Genomic DNA, 15,633 nt, shown 5'->3' on the forward strand with positions numbered 1-15,633 from the left:
TATCTTCCTATCTCTACAGCAGATCCTATGCAACCAATGAGCCTTGTTTATTTCCCCAATTCCCATGCCGCTACAGTCACCCACATAAAAGAAACTGCAACAAGCCTCGCACCACACCCCGGAACTAATAATCCTAAGGCAAGTCATACACTTCTCACTCATGGCAAATAAATTTTAGCTTTAGTCCGACTTAAAACAAGAATAACTTCTGGAGAAACAAAAATGATGAAAAGTAGTCTACTTTGCTTATTTTCGTTCGCATATGACATTTGGTATCATATTAGGGATAACTCTTCCCATTCTCGAAGGGTATTTTTGGCTCAGAAAGAGGCGGTTTGGGCAATAAGCAGTAAGATCATGAACCTCTTGTCAACTCGTGTTCATTAGTATGGTATTCTAACATTGACTCCTCTGTATATATGGGGTGAGTCAGTAACTATTGCCACCTAGAATAACTCTGAAAGTATGATGGTAGCTGTAAAGTTTGTGGGACAAAAGTTGCATGAGACAATGGGGGCCATAATATGATGTTGGTTTCTTGTTGCTAGCTGTGGTTGTGTCACAGATATGAAGGTCAACTTTGTTTTTTGAAATGGGATGCTATAGTTTGGTACTTATTTTCTAATAGCGGCTATCGAGACTAATCCAATGATGTGTAACAGTAAGGTCTTTGAAGGTCAACGAAGGTCAAAAAGGTGGCATGAATGTCCATTACAGAAGATGTTAGAGGTGATGACCATTGGCATCAGTGCAGTGCTGCAATCTTCTTATCATGGATTGAGTGTATTCCTTATCACTTTGGCTCTTATTGAAGCACATGCTCTGACAATTCTCTCTTGTATATCGTGCAAATAGTAAATATTTGCCGAATATGCCGTATCCATCTAATATGCCATTGACATGTAAACACCATTTGACAGTTTCGCAGTACAACACTAATGGGAACAGTAAGACTAGTATTGTCAAATCAAGCGAATGTAAATGATGTATTCCTTCAAAGAACAAGTTGATATGTTTCTCATTTATGGAGACTGCCAAAGAAATTCAGTGAGAGCTAGAGACTTATAAGCTGAAAGATAACCTCAATGTACTAATCCTACAGGTTGTACATTTAAATATTTGTGTGATAAATTGAGAACAACTGGATCTTTAATGCATCGGAAATATATCCGGCAAAGAAAAGTTGCTAATGAGGAAACGAAAGTTGGCACTCTTGCCACTGTGGTTTGAGATCCTTGCGTTAGTTCGCGTCAAACGCAAGGGAATCTGGCATGAGTCAGATTAGTGTCGTTCGTGTTCTGCATTTCCATAAATATCATTTTTACCATCTCCACCAAGAATTAACTGGTACAGATTGTGTGTGTTGCGTTGAATTCTACTGATGGGCTCGACTTCAGATTCAGAGGGATGACACATTTATTAATCTGATTTTATTTGCTGACGAGGCTACATTCATGAACCTTGGAAATGTTAATTTGCATAATATGCATTATTGGGCAACTGAAAATCCATGTTGGCTGCGGCAAGTTGCACGCCAAAAACAATGCTCGGTGAATGTATGGTGTGGGATTCAGGAGGACAGAATTATAGGCCACTATGTCATCATAGGAAATCTTAATGGTAGGAAGTACACTACATTCCTGCAAGAAACATTAAGTCTGTTATTGGAAGAAATACCTGTAGGAACAAGGAACAGAATGTGGTATCAACATGGTGGGTGTCTGACACATTTTTCGCTGATGACTAGAAATGAGTTGCAGAGACAATTCCCAAATCATTGTATTAGACGAGGAGGAGATATGTCATGGCCGGCTCATTTGCCAGACTTGACCCCTCTGGATTTTTTCTTGTGGTGATTCGTTAAAGACATTGTTTGTAAATCTGTTCCAACTACACCTGAAGATATGTGAGAGAGAATTGTCAGAGTATGTGCTTCGATAAGTGCCGATGTGATAAGGAATACTGTAGTTTGCATAAATAACGGGCCGCAGATTTGGTGATTGCGTCAGATAGTGACCCGTATGGGTTCCATGGGATTTACATCAGGCAGATTTGCCCACACCCACACCAATGTGAGTTCGCTATAATGCTCCTCAAAGCACCGTAGCAAGGTTCTGGCTCCGAGACAAGGACAGTTACACTGCTGAAGGATGACATTGCCATTAGAGAAGACACTGAGCATGAAGGGATGCAGATGTTTCACAGCTGGCAGCATATCTTCAATTACTAACACAGGTCCTTTGTAAGTGCAGGTGAATGTCTCCGATAGCATAATACTGCTTCCGCCAACCTGCGTCTGTGGCGTGCTGCATATTTAGAGTCAAAATTCACCTCGATGGCACAATTTATGGAGACGACCGTTAACATAATGTTGCAAAAATGTGATTCGCCTGAAGAGCCGACACATTTCTATTGGTTGTTACCTCAGTGGTCCTGTTGTCACTAAAATCCTAATTGACAATATCACTGAGTCAGCATGTGAAAATGCAGGGGTGGTATGCTGTGGAGTTCAATGTTCAACATTGTACAATGAATGGTGTGCTCCGAAAGACTTGTGCATGCACCAGCGTTATGTTCTTTCAGCAGAAATGTCACAAGTCACCATGTATCCTACTTTCAGCACAGACAAGTCTGTTAACCCCGCATTCTGTGAAGTCATGGATGGCCACCATTTAGCGCCTGTCCAAGTTTCATTGTCATTCTACCTCTTTCCGTAGATGCTCATGACAGTAGAATGCAAACATTTGACAAGGTTTGCCGTTTTTGAGATACTCGTTCACAAGCTCTGCATAATAAGAAGGTGCCCTTTGCTAAAGTCACTTATCTCAATGGATTTTCCATTTGCAGCCCATATCTTCGCTTTTTGGTTCGTCATCCGTGTCGCTCAGCCCACGTCTCGTGCCCATAGTGCCACCAGGCAGCATCCAACATCAGGAGGGAGCAGTGGTCATAATGTTTGGGTCATCAGTGTATCTATTCTTTGATGTAATTTCCTGTTAACAGTATCAGTTTATTCCCCAAGAATTAGCAGCTTTCATACAATTAATACTTGGCAGATACGCAATCTGCGTTCGGATTGCACCTCCTTAACTCACGTGCAGAAAGCTGTGGAGTATTCTGCCACATCCATTTTTCAGTAAGCTATCACATGAATTAAAAAATTTCAGCAGTAATCCTCATGCTTTCAAATCCAAACTGAAGAGTTTTTTCGTGGGCCACTCCTTCTGTTCTGTTGAGGAGTTACTGGAAAAAAATTCCTGTGTTACATTGTCAATCACATTTATTAAACTTATAGTTTGTTGTCTTTTTAGGATTTGTAAACATTTTTTAATCTATTATTACTTTTCTGTTGTAATTTAGTGTACTGACACATTCCATGACAATGGACATTTGCTCCTACAGAATTAGATATGTAAAATAAAATAAATACATTTTTATCTACCTGTTTTTGTTATAGAAGGGTGCACGTTATACAATCAGCAGTAAAGTTCACTAACACATCAATCAGCCTTTGTGTACTGTTATGAGGTTCCACATTTTCATTTGTAATCAATCTACATAATTTGTTATCTCCATTTGGGAAGATTTGTCTATGCATGTCTTGGTTAAGACTTTACATGCACTTTGGGTCATTGAGCCCATCATAGCTCTACATATGTACCATGAGCTGCTGTGACCTTATCTAGACTATGCCTACATGTTGCATTGTGCAGCTGCTGCTGCAGACATTGAACAGGTATCAATTAAAAAGCGCTGCAACTATGCATGGGAGCCTTAGGATCCACTCTGACAAATTCACAATTAGCCAAAACAATGGAAGCACCTTTACCAATAAGCAGAAAGTACCTCAGCAGGAAATTCGTACTGCAACACCACTAGCATTTTATGGGTGAGCCAAAAATAAAAATTGCTAACTTACTGGAGGAAGCTACACCACTTAATATTGGACTCGCAAATAAACAGCATCACTGGAGGAGGCATTTTCAATGCTAAACGTGTTTGAGTCTTACTGAAAAACATGAATGCCACCCTATTCTAAGCAACAGTATGAAAATATCAGACAGTTATGGGAATTACATATTAATATAATCTACTCTGATAGCCTGGTAATTAATAACAGCAATTTAGAAAGCCTTCTTGAACAATGGCAAAGTGGTGTGTGTGTGTGTGTGTGTGTGTGTGTGTGTGTCCTTATTTTAGCGTTATTGTTAGTGTACATTACTTAGCAGTTTGCGGAAAGGCAATTCTATGCGAACTGGGTTTCTTGCATTTTACATGTACATTTAGATTAGTACTAATTTACATTATGTATCCCACAGTAACATTTTCTTAGCAATGGAAAACTACTGTTTTACTTCTGTTGTTACTAGATAAATGCTAAGTCCTTTAATTTCAGGTTGTCTTATTGCTTCACACATTACATCATAAAATGGGAGACTACAGGGAGTGTATACAACTTGCTGATCTTGTTGTTGACGAACACTATGGATTATACAAGGCAAGTATATACATACACATTTCTGTATACTGTGAATTTCAAGACCTACCTTGTGCTCTTACAAATGACGCTAAGTGTACTTCGTCTCTTCTAATGAATGGAAAGGGACTAAATTAGAGGTTTCAAAATCTTTCAGTGACACAAAGAAAGAACTACAATCATACTTAGCAAATGCTTAGTGGATAGAATGAAATTTTCACTCTGCAGCTGAGTGTGCGCTGATACGAAACCTGCTGGACTGAGACTCTAGCTCGGGACCTTTGCCTTTTGCGTGGAAGTACACTACCACCTGGGCTACCCGAGCTTGACTCTTGCCCCATCCTCACAGCTTTACTTCCGCCAGTACCTCATCTCCTACCTTCCAAACTTCACAGAAGCTCTCCTGCAAAACTTCCAGAACTAGCACTCCTGGAAGAAAGGATATTGCGGAGACATGGCTTTGCCACAGCCTGGGGGCTGTTTCCAGAATTAAATTTTCACTCTACAGCAGCGTGTTGTTAACAAATACTAGCAACAAGCACAAAAGACATGTTTCTCAGCCACATTTAATCATGTAATGATGTTGGTGTCGGTTTAGAAACTAAATACAAAAAAATAAAGTTATTGTGGGAGTTGCTGTAAATGTATCTTTGGATCATATATTCTTGTATCAGATGGGAATTTAACAAGCTGACACAGTATGTATGAGGATAATATTAGTCAATAGTTAGTCTCCTTTTGAGAGTCATACAGACAAACCTAGGTTATGGCCATAAGAAATAGGTAGCATTACTTATTCTTACTATTTCATGTGTAACTTTGTAATTTTTACTATGATCAAGTCTAATTGATATATGAATTAATAGAGGGAAACATTCCACATGGGAAAAATATACCTAAAAACAAAGATGATGTGACTTACCAAACGAAAGCGCTGGCACGTCGATAGACAAACACAAACATACACACAAAATTCAAGCTTTCGCAACAAATTGTTGCCTCAGGGAAAGACGAAAGGATGTGGGTTTTAAAGGAGAGGGTAAGGAGTCATTCCAATCCCGGGAGCGGAAAGACTTACCTTAGGGGGGAAAAAAAGGACAGGTATACACTCGCGCACACACACTCATATCCATCCGCACATACACAGACACAAGCAGACATTTTCGACGTGCCAGCGCTTTCGTTTGGTTAGTCACATCATCTTTGTTTTTAGGTATATTTTTCCCATGTGGAATGTTTCCCTCTATTTTTTATATATATATATATATATATATATATATATATATATATATATATATATATATATATATATATATATAAGGGACCATTTCATGTACTTACAATGGACATACACCAAAATTAGTTGTTGACGATTGAGTTTTAAAATTATTTTGTTAAAATTTACTTCTTTTACATCAGTAAAATCATGTGTCCACTGTGTAGACAATGGTCTCGGCCAAGGCAGTGACAGTATGCCTGCTGAGATAATGTACCAGTTTTGCTGTCTGCTTAAATCTGTATTATTGTGCTTTCTGTATAATAGTGAATAATTCAATAGTGTTTGTTTGTCCATCAGGTGTACACTACAGAAGGACTTCAAGATTTACTTGCAAAAATATGTGAATCATCTCTGGAACTCCTTCATCAAAAGAAAGATCCGTGGGGCCTACCTGTCACATCATAGTGTCCATAAAAATTCAATACATGTCATATACCACTGCCTCTGCACTGGGGTTGGTACTACCTCCATTGCAGAACCCTAATGAAACATAAAGACCTAATAAAAAGTCCAGTGCCAAACAAAGTATTAATAAAAGTGTGTAACTTTTGTAACTAAGCAATAAATTAATTTTTTTGAAATTTGTAAATGCCTTTCTCTGTCACACACACACACACACACACACACACACACACACACACACACACCTATTCATTCACACAAGCGAGCGTACCTCATGCACCCACCTCTGGCAGCTCAGACCAGAATGCAAATGTCATGTAGGATGGAAGCAGAAATCTGGAGGGGTTGGGGAAGGAGAAAGGATTGCAGTGTACAGGTGGGGGGAGGGAAGAGGGCTGTCTGGTGAAGTGTGCAGAACCAGACTGCCAATAGGTGTAGCTTTGGGAGGCTGCGGAGAAGGGAGGGGGGGAGCAGTGGCAGAAAGAAGTGGAGTGGGGAAAGAAGGGCAGTTGCATTGGCTGATTGTGGCACAGACAGAGGGTGGGGTATGAGAACAGAAAGGAGGTGATAGGATAGAGGGAAAGGAAGTTGTTGGCTGGAGGGTATGGGGCAGTATGTTGTTACAGGTTGAAGCCAGGATAATTTCTGGAGCAAAGAATGCGTTGTAATGACAACTCCTATCTGCGCATTTAAAAAGAGCTATTGGTGGAGTGGAGGTCCAGATGGCTCGATAGTGAAGTAACCTTTGAAATCAAGCCTGTCATGTTCAGCTGCATGTTGTGCCAAAGGGTAGTCTTCTTACTCTTCGCTGTTCCTCCTGGTGGACAGCAGGTTGGTAGTCATACCAATATGAAAGTTGTGCAGTGACTGCAGCAGAGCTGGTATATGATGCAGCTGCTTTCACAGGTGGCCTGGCCACTGAAGGGGTGATATAAGCCCATGACAGGACTGGAATAGGAGGAATAGGAAGGATCTTAGGTAGGATGCCCCTCATTTTCTGGCTTTATGATAGCTAATCAGATCCCTAGTGCAGGATGTATTTCAGTTGCTCTAGTCTGGGGTGGTGCTGTGTAATGAGATGGGCACTACTTTGCAGCTTGTTTCTGGTGGGTGATGGGATGATGAGTGATACGTGATGATATCACAAGGAAAATCTGTTTACAGACTAGATTTGGAGGGTAGTGCCTGTCTTTGAGACATTTAGCATACTTGGCAAGAGAATTCTCGTAATTGTAGATATGCCGCCCATGCTTGGACAAGCTGATGAGAATGATTTTTTGAGATACAGGGGATGACAGCTGTCAATATGTTGAGTTTAATAGGGACTGAGGTGTGGATAGAGCTATCAGGAAGGTGGAGATCAATATTCGGGAAGGTGGCACATTTAATTGAGAAGGATCAGGTGAAGTGGATGGGGCAGAAGATGTTGGGGTTCTGGAGGAATGAGGATAGACTGTCTTGGCCCTGAGTCAAAATCGTGAAAATATCATCAGTGAACCTGAACTTGACTAGGGAGTTTTGGGAATCCATTAAGATTTTCTCTAGATGACTGGTAATTAGGTTGGTATAGGATGGTGCCATGCAGGTGCCCATGGTTACGCCACAGGTTTGTTTGTATATCTTCCTCAAGAGAGTAATTGTGTTTGAGGATATAGTAAGATGTGCAGATATGAGATAGTGGGTTCGGAGTCTGAAGGACTTTTAGAGTAATATTTGATAGCGGCAGGGCAATGGGTATAAGGAATATTGGTGTGTATGGAGGTCGGATCAACAGTAACGAATAGAAATCCAGGTAGTAATGGGCTGGGGATGGTCAAGAAATAGTGAAGGAAGCCGTTTGTATCTTTCATATGAGAGGCTGTGCTTAAAGCAATTGGTTGGTGGTGTTCATTGACAAAGAGTGGATATTCTTTCAGTAGGAGCACAGTAACCAGCTACAATGGGGCATCGTGGATTTTAGGAAGCATTAGGAGGTGAGTGTGTAAGTGATAGGGAGATTGTTGGGGTGAGAATGAATATGGACTTGGGGGAGGGAGAGATTCTGGGATGGGCCTAAGCATTCAGGTAGGGTTTAGAAGTTATGTTGAACTCCTGGGATGCGATCACTTAGGCAGATCCTGTAGTTCGAGGAATCAGTTAGTTGGTGGACGCTTTCTGTCAAATAGTCATTGCTTTGAAGAGATAAAAGTCTTGGATGGCTTCAAAACTTTTGTCACTGGTTGCTGTATCCTCCTGTTGGAAATTGGAAAAAGCTCTAGAAATTCATTGTGATTCATCATGATAGTAGTGGGTCTTTTGTCTGCAGGGAGGATGATTAAAGCTTCATGCTCTTCACTAATGCAATAGTGCCGTGACCGGCCTGTTAAAAGACCAGCGACGTGTGTGAAAGTATTGTTCTAGGAATGGCATGACCATAACAGTGCAAACCGTGCTGCTGCCGGCGCTGTACTGAGATTGCTGTATTTCTTGCAGTAGATATTTTCTCACTTTACGGCTGTTACACAGGTTGGGTACATTGTTGTGCAGTAGTTTATCATCATAAACATGAATGATGAAAAACTTACTGATTTAATGTGCAACTAACATCTCTTGTGTGATCTCTTCAATCCCAAATACATAGACACGGAGCTGAATAACACTCTCTGGAATAAAATAGGAATAGAGATAAAAACACTGGTAAGTACATATGTGTGTATATATCTAATTTTACGTAAGTGAATACAGCCAGTAGGTCAAAGATTGTTGTTTGAGACTGCTTGCTACAACTGTGACATTACTTTTCCATATACCCTGACATCAATAGCTATATAGCTACTTACATTGAGTGTCTAAAAGAGGCAATGAAATTATGGATAATGTCTTTCTATAATTAAAGAATAGAGATCTTGTGTTCGAAGGAGCCTGAATAGAAAAGTGTTTCCCATCCAAAGCACCTATAAAGTTGGAAAAATCCCACATTTCATAAAAACCAGCATGTTCTTTCACATTTCATCTATCGGAGTAGGCATCAGTTTGTCCATTATATTGCTTGAATATATCCTGCAGGTTCCTCATACGATCTTGTGGACTGCACTATGCCTCATGTGATAGCTAAATGACAGCCTGTTTAGCACATCTCCATTGGCCAAATATCTGAAAAAAGTTGACAGTAGGGTAAATAGCTGATTTTGAAATTGAGACTGAAAGAACCTCAGCTGCTAAAATAACTTTTTTGTATATTTCAGGGCTGTTGCGTAATGCTAGATGGGAAAATATTAGAAAACTTCAGAAAATCTTTGAAGAAAACTAATTCAGTGAGTGGCCAACAGAACAAAAATTTAAAGCTTTATAAATTTCAGAGCATATGAGCTTTTTGGAGAAATGCTTTGATGAGAGGGAAACCAGGACTAACATTGATGGTGAAAGAACAAATGAAAATGTCCCTGGTGGTCTCAGCAGCAGTGAAGCAGAATCTCACAAAAATTAAGAAAACATTGAAGAATATACAACAGAGGCCAGTAATCCTGAATGTGTAGAATCACAAAGTCCCACCCCATGCAATCCAAACCCAACAGACTGTACCATTGAAGGAAAAAAACCTGGTACCAAATGCTACTCTCCCAGAAACTACCATTGTACCGCATTACAAAGAAAGTAAGTACACGTTGCCCTTCATCACCACTACACCCTGTTGACGCTTTTTTAGCTCCGGCTTTGAAAAACTTAGCCCCCACATTACTGGCATTATGCCAAAGCAGATATATTTGCTGCTGTTCAAAAATATGAGTTCAAAATGTGTATGGACCACCAGCAGATTCCAGAATTCTCTCACTTGGCAGATTATTCTGTACCAATGTACTCTGAACTACCTTCCCCAGCTGGATGCTTTCATCAATCTACCTCAGGGAATGAATGTCACAGTACATCTTCTATTAATCAAAGCCAACAGTCAATTTCTCTCAACCATTTATTGCAACAGTTCAAAGGAATCTGTCATCAGACTACTTCAGGGAATGAGTTACTAACAGCACTGTCTACTGATCCGGGCCAACAGGCCACTTCACTCACCTGTTCATTGAAACAGTATGCTCATCCTCCTGCCGAATGGAAACGAAGTTAAAAGACAGTTTTACATTTAGTTAAACCTTCATTTTTATGTTACAGTCATGATTAATTTCCATGTCTAAATGAAAGTGTTTTCAACACGCTTTGCACGTACACAAACTAACACACAGATCACAGGTTTATTTCTTACATATGTAACATATATTTGATTTGTTATGTGCATGTTTTGATTAGCGATGGTGGATGAATGTTGATTTCAGATATTTATTTGGCAATAAAGGGTCAAAATTTACTGTTATTCACGTGTGTGTTCATTACATTATATCCGAAATCTGAGCGATCTGTGAAACAGATCTCAAGAATAATACTATGGAACAAAATAAGAGCATAAATAAAAACAACTGGTAATACAAGTATATTTCTGAATTTGTCAATGAATACAAACAAGGTCGGCAAAAGATTACACCCAGCCTCAGAACAGAAGTATTCAGTGAATATTTCTCTTACGTGAAATATATCCATTTTTATGTTCCCTCCTTGTAAATCTAAATTTTGCAGTGTGACCTACAGTGCTCGTATTGACTTGCTGAGTGACATAATTGTATGTAGCTCCAGAATTGTCTCACTTGGCAGATTATTCTGTACCAATGTACTCTGAACTGCCTTCCCCAGCTGGAAGCTTTCATCAATCTACCTCAGGGATGATAAAATTACGCAGTAAGCAATTGGCCCTAATTATGTAATTTACATATTTTGGAGCAGCTTGAATCTGCCTATTGTAAAGTCTAAATTTTTGAGACAATACATTAAAACTGTTTTTTGATGTCCTCCTGGCATAACTGAGCTGAGAGTTGAAGCTACACTTTCAATTGCCCAAATTATGTCCTGAATATTGTTGCATGAAGTACATTTTTAGAGGAAATGCTTCATCAGCTACAATTATGTATGGAACTTGACTATGGTAGAATATGCTGGTACATTCAAGGAACCTTGTCGAAGCACTTTAATTAATTTTGAATTAGAATAAAACCATCACTCTTTCCATATGCTCCAACACTGACAGCAATAAAGTTACTTTGAGTGTCTATGAGGTCCAACAAAATTATGGAAAATGTCTTTTTGTAGTTACAAAAAAGTGATCCAGTGTTTCAAGGAGCCTGTATAGTAAACTGTTTCCCATCTAAAGCTCCTATAAAGTTCAGAAAATTCCACATTTCATAAAAATCCTTAGATATGTTCTTCCACATTTCTTCTGTCATAGGAGGCATCTATTCGTCCATCATATTGTCTGTAATTATCTTGCAGGTTTCTTGCATGATCTTGTGAACCTTACTAGCCCCATGTGATAACTAAATGAAATCATGTTTAGCCTTTCTCGAGTGACCAAATCTCTGAAAAACAGTAGACAGTGCAAATACAGCAAACGAAGTTTTCGCAGATGCCCATGACGGTAATAAATCAGAATCGCATGAAACAGAAGAAAACACTCAAGACTATACATCAGTAGCCAATAATGATAAATGTTGATTTCATATAATTAACTAGCAATAACCTCTCAAAGCATATGTTAATTATGATATATACTAACAAACCTCAAGCAAACACCGAGCCATTCTCTTGGTGTGATGGCTTTTCTCGAGTGTGTGTTTTGCTTTTTTAGACGAACATCCAACTTTTCCAGTAATAAGTTGAATGAATTTTCTGACATTCTGAATTGTTTGTAAAACTTTGCTCACCAATCAGTACCCTGTACAAAGTCACAAATTCCCCTTCTGTTGCTCTATTTTTCCGTGCCTGATGAATCCACTTCCATTTTGCCTCTTCTTTATCCAGAATCACAGCAATCAGCACGAGATCATCGACTGAAGACTTCTCTATTCCAGCTGCTCAAGTGCACTGCCATGCGCTACAAGAAACACTGACCACTGTGGCTAGGCATCACTGTGGCGTCACGGCCGGTGCAATTACAGCTTGGTCAAGGTGCCGTCGCATCACTGATGGTGTGTGAAGTCGCCTTAAATCGGGGTCTGTCTTCCATTGAGAGGTTTGTGTTCTTGGGGAGGGAATATGAGGCCAAATTGGAAGTAAGGAATTCCTGGATGGATGGATGGATGGATGGATGGTTGAATATTCATATAAATGGTTGAGGCAGAGTTTAATGTTGGTATTAGATTGGCACTGTTTGGGGGATTGGTAGCAAAGAAGAGCATAGATTGTAGGGATTGGGAGGAGGAGAGTAGGTCTTTGACGAGTCCAACATGGTTAAACCTGCGTGTGTGATAGAAGTAAGGCTTTTAGGTAGGGCTGAAACATCTATAGGATGGAGGTTTCTTGGTGAAAAGGTTAACAACACTGTTTCGGGTTCATTTGAGATTTGGATTTCGTAGTTGGAATGGAGTTTTGGAGAATATGGCAAATAGAAAGTCACCAAAGCAGGGTATGTGTTGCATGTGAAGGGTTGACAGAGAGGTTCAGTGTGGGTAGGATAGGTATTGATGGGTGGTAATACTCCCAAGTTGGGAGTAGGATGTCAGCAAGTTTGATAATTTGTGGAGGTGTTGTCTGGAGAGCTCTTCCAGACCGATGGAGGGCAAGGCTTTCAGTTTTTGTGATGTTGTGTACATAGTGGGGATTGCACGCCATCAATACCTTGAAGAGGGAGCAGAGGTGGTTCTGTGATGCCTGAATGATGGTGACATATTTCTGCAGTACCAGATTTGTGAGGGACAGGAACTGGCAGAATCTGCTATGTGAAACAACTATGGAAAGATGGCTGCAATTCAGTGAAGGGAATTTTTACATTTAGGCTGTTGGGAAGGGAGGGAGGGGGAGGGGGGGTGGGATTCCATGGCTTAGTCAGCATTTAGAGAAAAGGATATGGGACTGGATTTTAGCAAGGGATAGGGATACTTTCATTAACTGATGCACCTATATGGTGCAGTGATGTACACACATCAAAAAAAGTTTTGCATCACCACAGTTCCGAGAGTTCCAGAACCTTTACAGAAAATTGGAATAGAGATCAACATAAACATCATTTCCGTCTATTTTATTGCTCATGAAAACCACACATTGCATGTTGTACCACCGTACAGCAAAACGTTCAGTGGTGGTGGTCCAGATTGCTGTATACACCAGTACCTCTAATACCCAGTAGCACATCCTCTTGCATACTATCCACAAGTTCATCAAGGCACTGTTGGCCCAGATTGTCCCACTCCTCAATGGAGATTTGTTGTAGATTCCTCAGAGTTGTTGGTGGGTCACGTCATCTATAAACAGCCCTTTTTAATCTATCCCAGGCATGTTTGATAGGTTTCATGTCTGGAGAACATGCTGGCCACTGTAGTCGAGCAATCTCATTATCCTGAAGGAAGTCATTCATAAGATGTGCACGATGGGGGCACGAATTGTCATCCATGAAGACGAATTCCTTGCCAATATGTTGTACTATCGGTCGGACGATGGCATTCATATATCATACAGCCATTACGGTGCCTTCCATGATCACCAGTGGTGTACGTCGGCCCCATATAATGCCACCCCAAAACAGCAGAGAACCTCCCAACCTTGCTGCACTCACTAGACAGTGTGTCTAAGGCATTCAGCCTGACTGGGTTGCTTCCAAACACGTCTCCAACAATTGTCTGGTGAAGGCATATGCGACTCCCATATTGGTGGAGAGAACGTGATGCCAATCCCGAGCGGTCCATGCATCATGCAGCCTATTGCGCACAGTTTGAGTTGTAACATGACGTTCTGTGGCTGCATCAAAAGCGTTATTCAACATGGTGGCATTGCTGTGAGGGTTCCTCCAAGCCATAATACGTAGGTAGTGGTCATCCACCGCAGTAGTAGCCCTTGGGTGGCCTGAGTGAGGCATGTCATCGACAGTTCCTGTCTGTGAATCTCCATGTCTGAACAACGTCACTTTGGTTCACTTAGAGACATCCCTTGTTGGGAGCCCTTCCTGGCTCAGAGTAACAATGCGGACACGATCGTCTAGGCGTGGTTGAACTACAGAGAACACGAGCCGTGTACCTTCTTCCTGGTGGAATGACTGGAACTGATCAGCTGTCGGACCCTTTCCGTCTAATAGGTGCTGCTCATATATGGTTCTTTACATCTTTGGGTGGGTTTAGCGACATCTCTGAACAGTCAAAGCGACTGTTGATACAATATACACAGTCAATGTCTGTCTTCAGGAGTTCTGGGAACAGGGGTGATGCAAAACTTTTTTTTGTGTGTGTTTTTGCGATGGAATGTTGCTAGGAAAACATGACATGGAATGACAAATTGGTGAATCTGAGCATTATTGTCGCACACAGGGAAGGAAAAGGAAAGATACAAAATTCTGATAGGAGAGCAATGTTTGAGGAGGGGTGGTAGATTTGGAGATGAAATGTGGGGGTTTGTTGTTAGGGTAGTGTTTTAATTGTGGTCTAGCTGATGAGCAGTTCATAGAATAGCGTGCGATTTAGTTGAAACTTTCGCAACTGGTACTATAGGAGGTGCTGACTGGAGCAATTGAACCATATCCTTTACCATGGCTTTAATTATCTGTCCTAATGCTCATAAATGAGCTACATCCTACCCAAGAGCCTTCCCACTCTTTCTAAAGTGACATTCTGTCACCCACCCAACCTACACTTCCTCCTGGTCAATCCCTATGCTCCTCAGACTTTAAAACACCTTGCTAAAGGTGCAATACCTGCCAGTTCACCTACCCTGCATATCCTACTCCAGTACTGTCATAGGATTATGCTCTTTCATCAGAGGCAGAACCACCTGTGAAAGCAGCCCAGTCCTATACTGGCTGTGTTCCTACCACTGCACGTTGTTTTTTTGAGGACATGGCCACAAGCCAACTGTCCACCAGAATGAATGGCAACCACCAAACTATGGCAGAGGGCAGAGCTGACCACCCAGTGGCACAACACACTGCTGAGAGCACAATATGCTAGAATTCTATGGTTGCTTCACAACCCTTGCCTTTGTGATACTTTTTTCCAGCACCAAATCCTCTGAAGTACGCAGATAAAAGTTATCTTTGCAACACAACTTGTGCTCTCTTAATTCCCCTGGCCTCGACTTCTGCTAGCCCACTACACCCACACCCTCGAATTAACAGTTCCCCTTCATAATCCATTCCTCCTTGTCACCATCATAGTGCACTGCACCTCATCAGAGCCATGGTGCCCGTGTCACATGCTGAGCTCGAGCTTGTGCACCTGCCAACACTGCTCCCGCATAACTGTTGTGCTGGTGTCCTCTGAGGTGCTAGCTACCCGTCCCAAACTATTCCTCCTTTTTCTCACTCCCTCTGCCTACCCCAACCAATACAACCCCCAACATATTCCACCTGCCGAACTGGAACCCCACTCTTTTGTGTCCAGCCGGCACGATGTAGGTGAATAGAGAGTGTGTGTGT

At 41.0% G+C, this 15,633-nt stretch overlaps 1 protein-coding gene across 1 annotated transcript in view; it reads left to right on the top strand.

Moving 5' to 3' along the window:
- The window catches only part of LOC124599071 (nuclear pore complex protein Nup107), a 225,362-nt gene extending 219,025 nt beyond the window's left edge, over nucleotides 1–6,337 (top strand). The window contains exons 15-16 of the mRNA XM_047136046.1: nucleotides 4,397–4,498; nucleotides 6,054–6,337. Coding sequence (XP_046992002.1) covers nucleotides 4,397–4,498; nucleotides 6,054–6,161 — 210 coding nt within the window. The 3' untranslated portion in view covers nucleotides 6,162–6,337. The remainder of the gene's footprint in view (nucleotides 1–4,396; nucleotides 4,499–6,053) is intronic.
- The last annotated feature ends 9,296 nt before the right edge of the window (nucleotides 6,338–15,633 follow it).

Source organism: Schistocerca americana, chromosome 1 (assembly GCF_021461395.2).
Source record: "Schistocerca americana isolate TAMUIC-IGC-003095 chromosome 1, iqSchAmer2.1, whole genome shotgun sequence".
Lineage (NCBI taxonomy): Eukaryota > Metazoa > Arthropoda > Insecta > Orthoptera > Acrididae > Schistocerca > Schistocerca americana.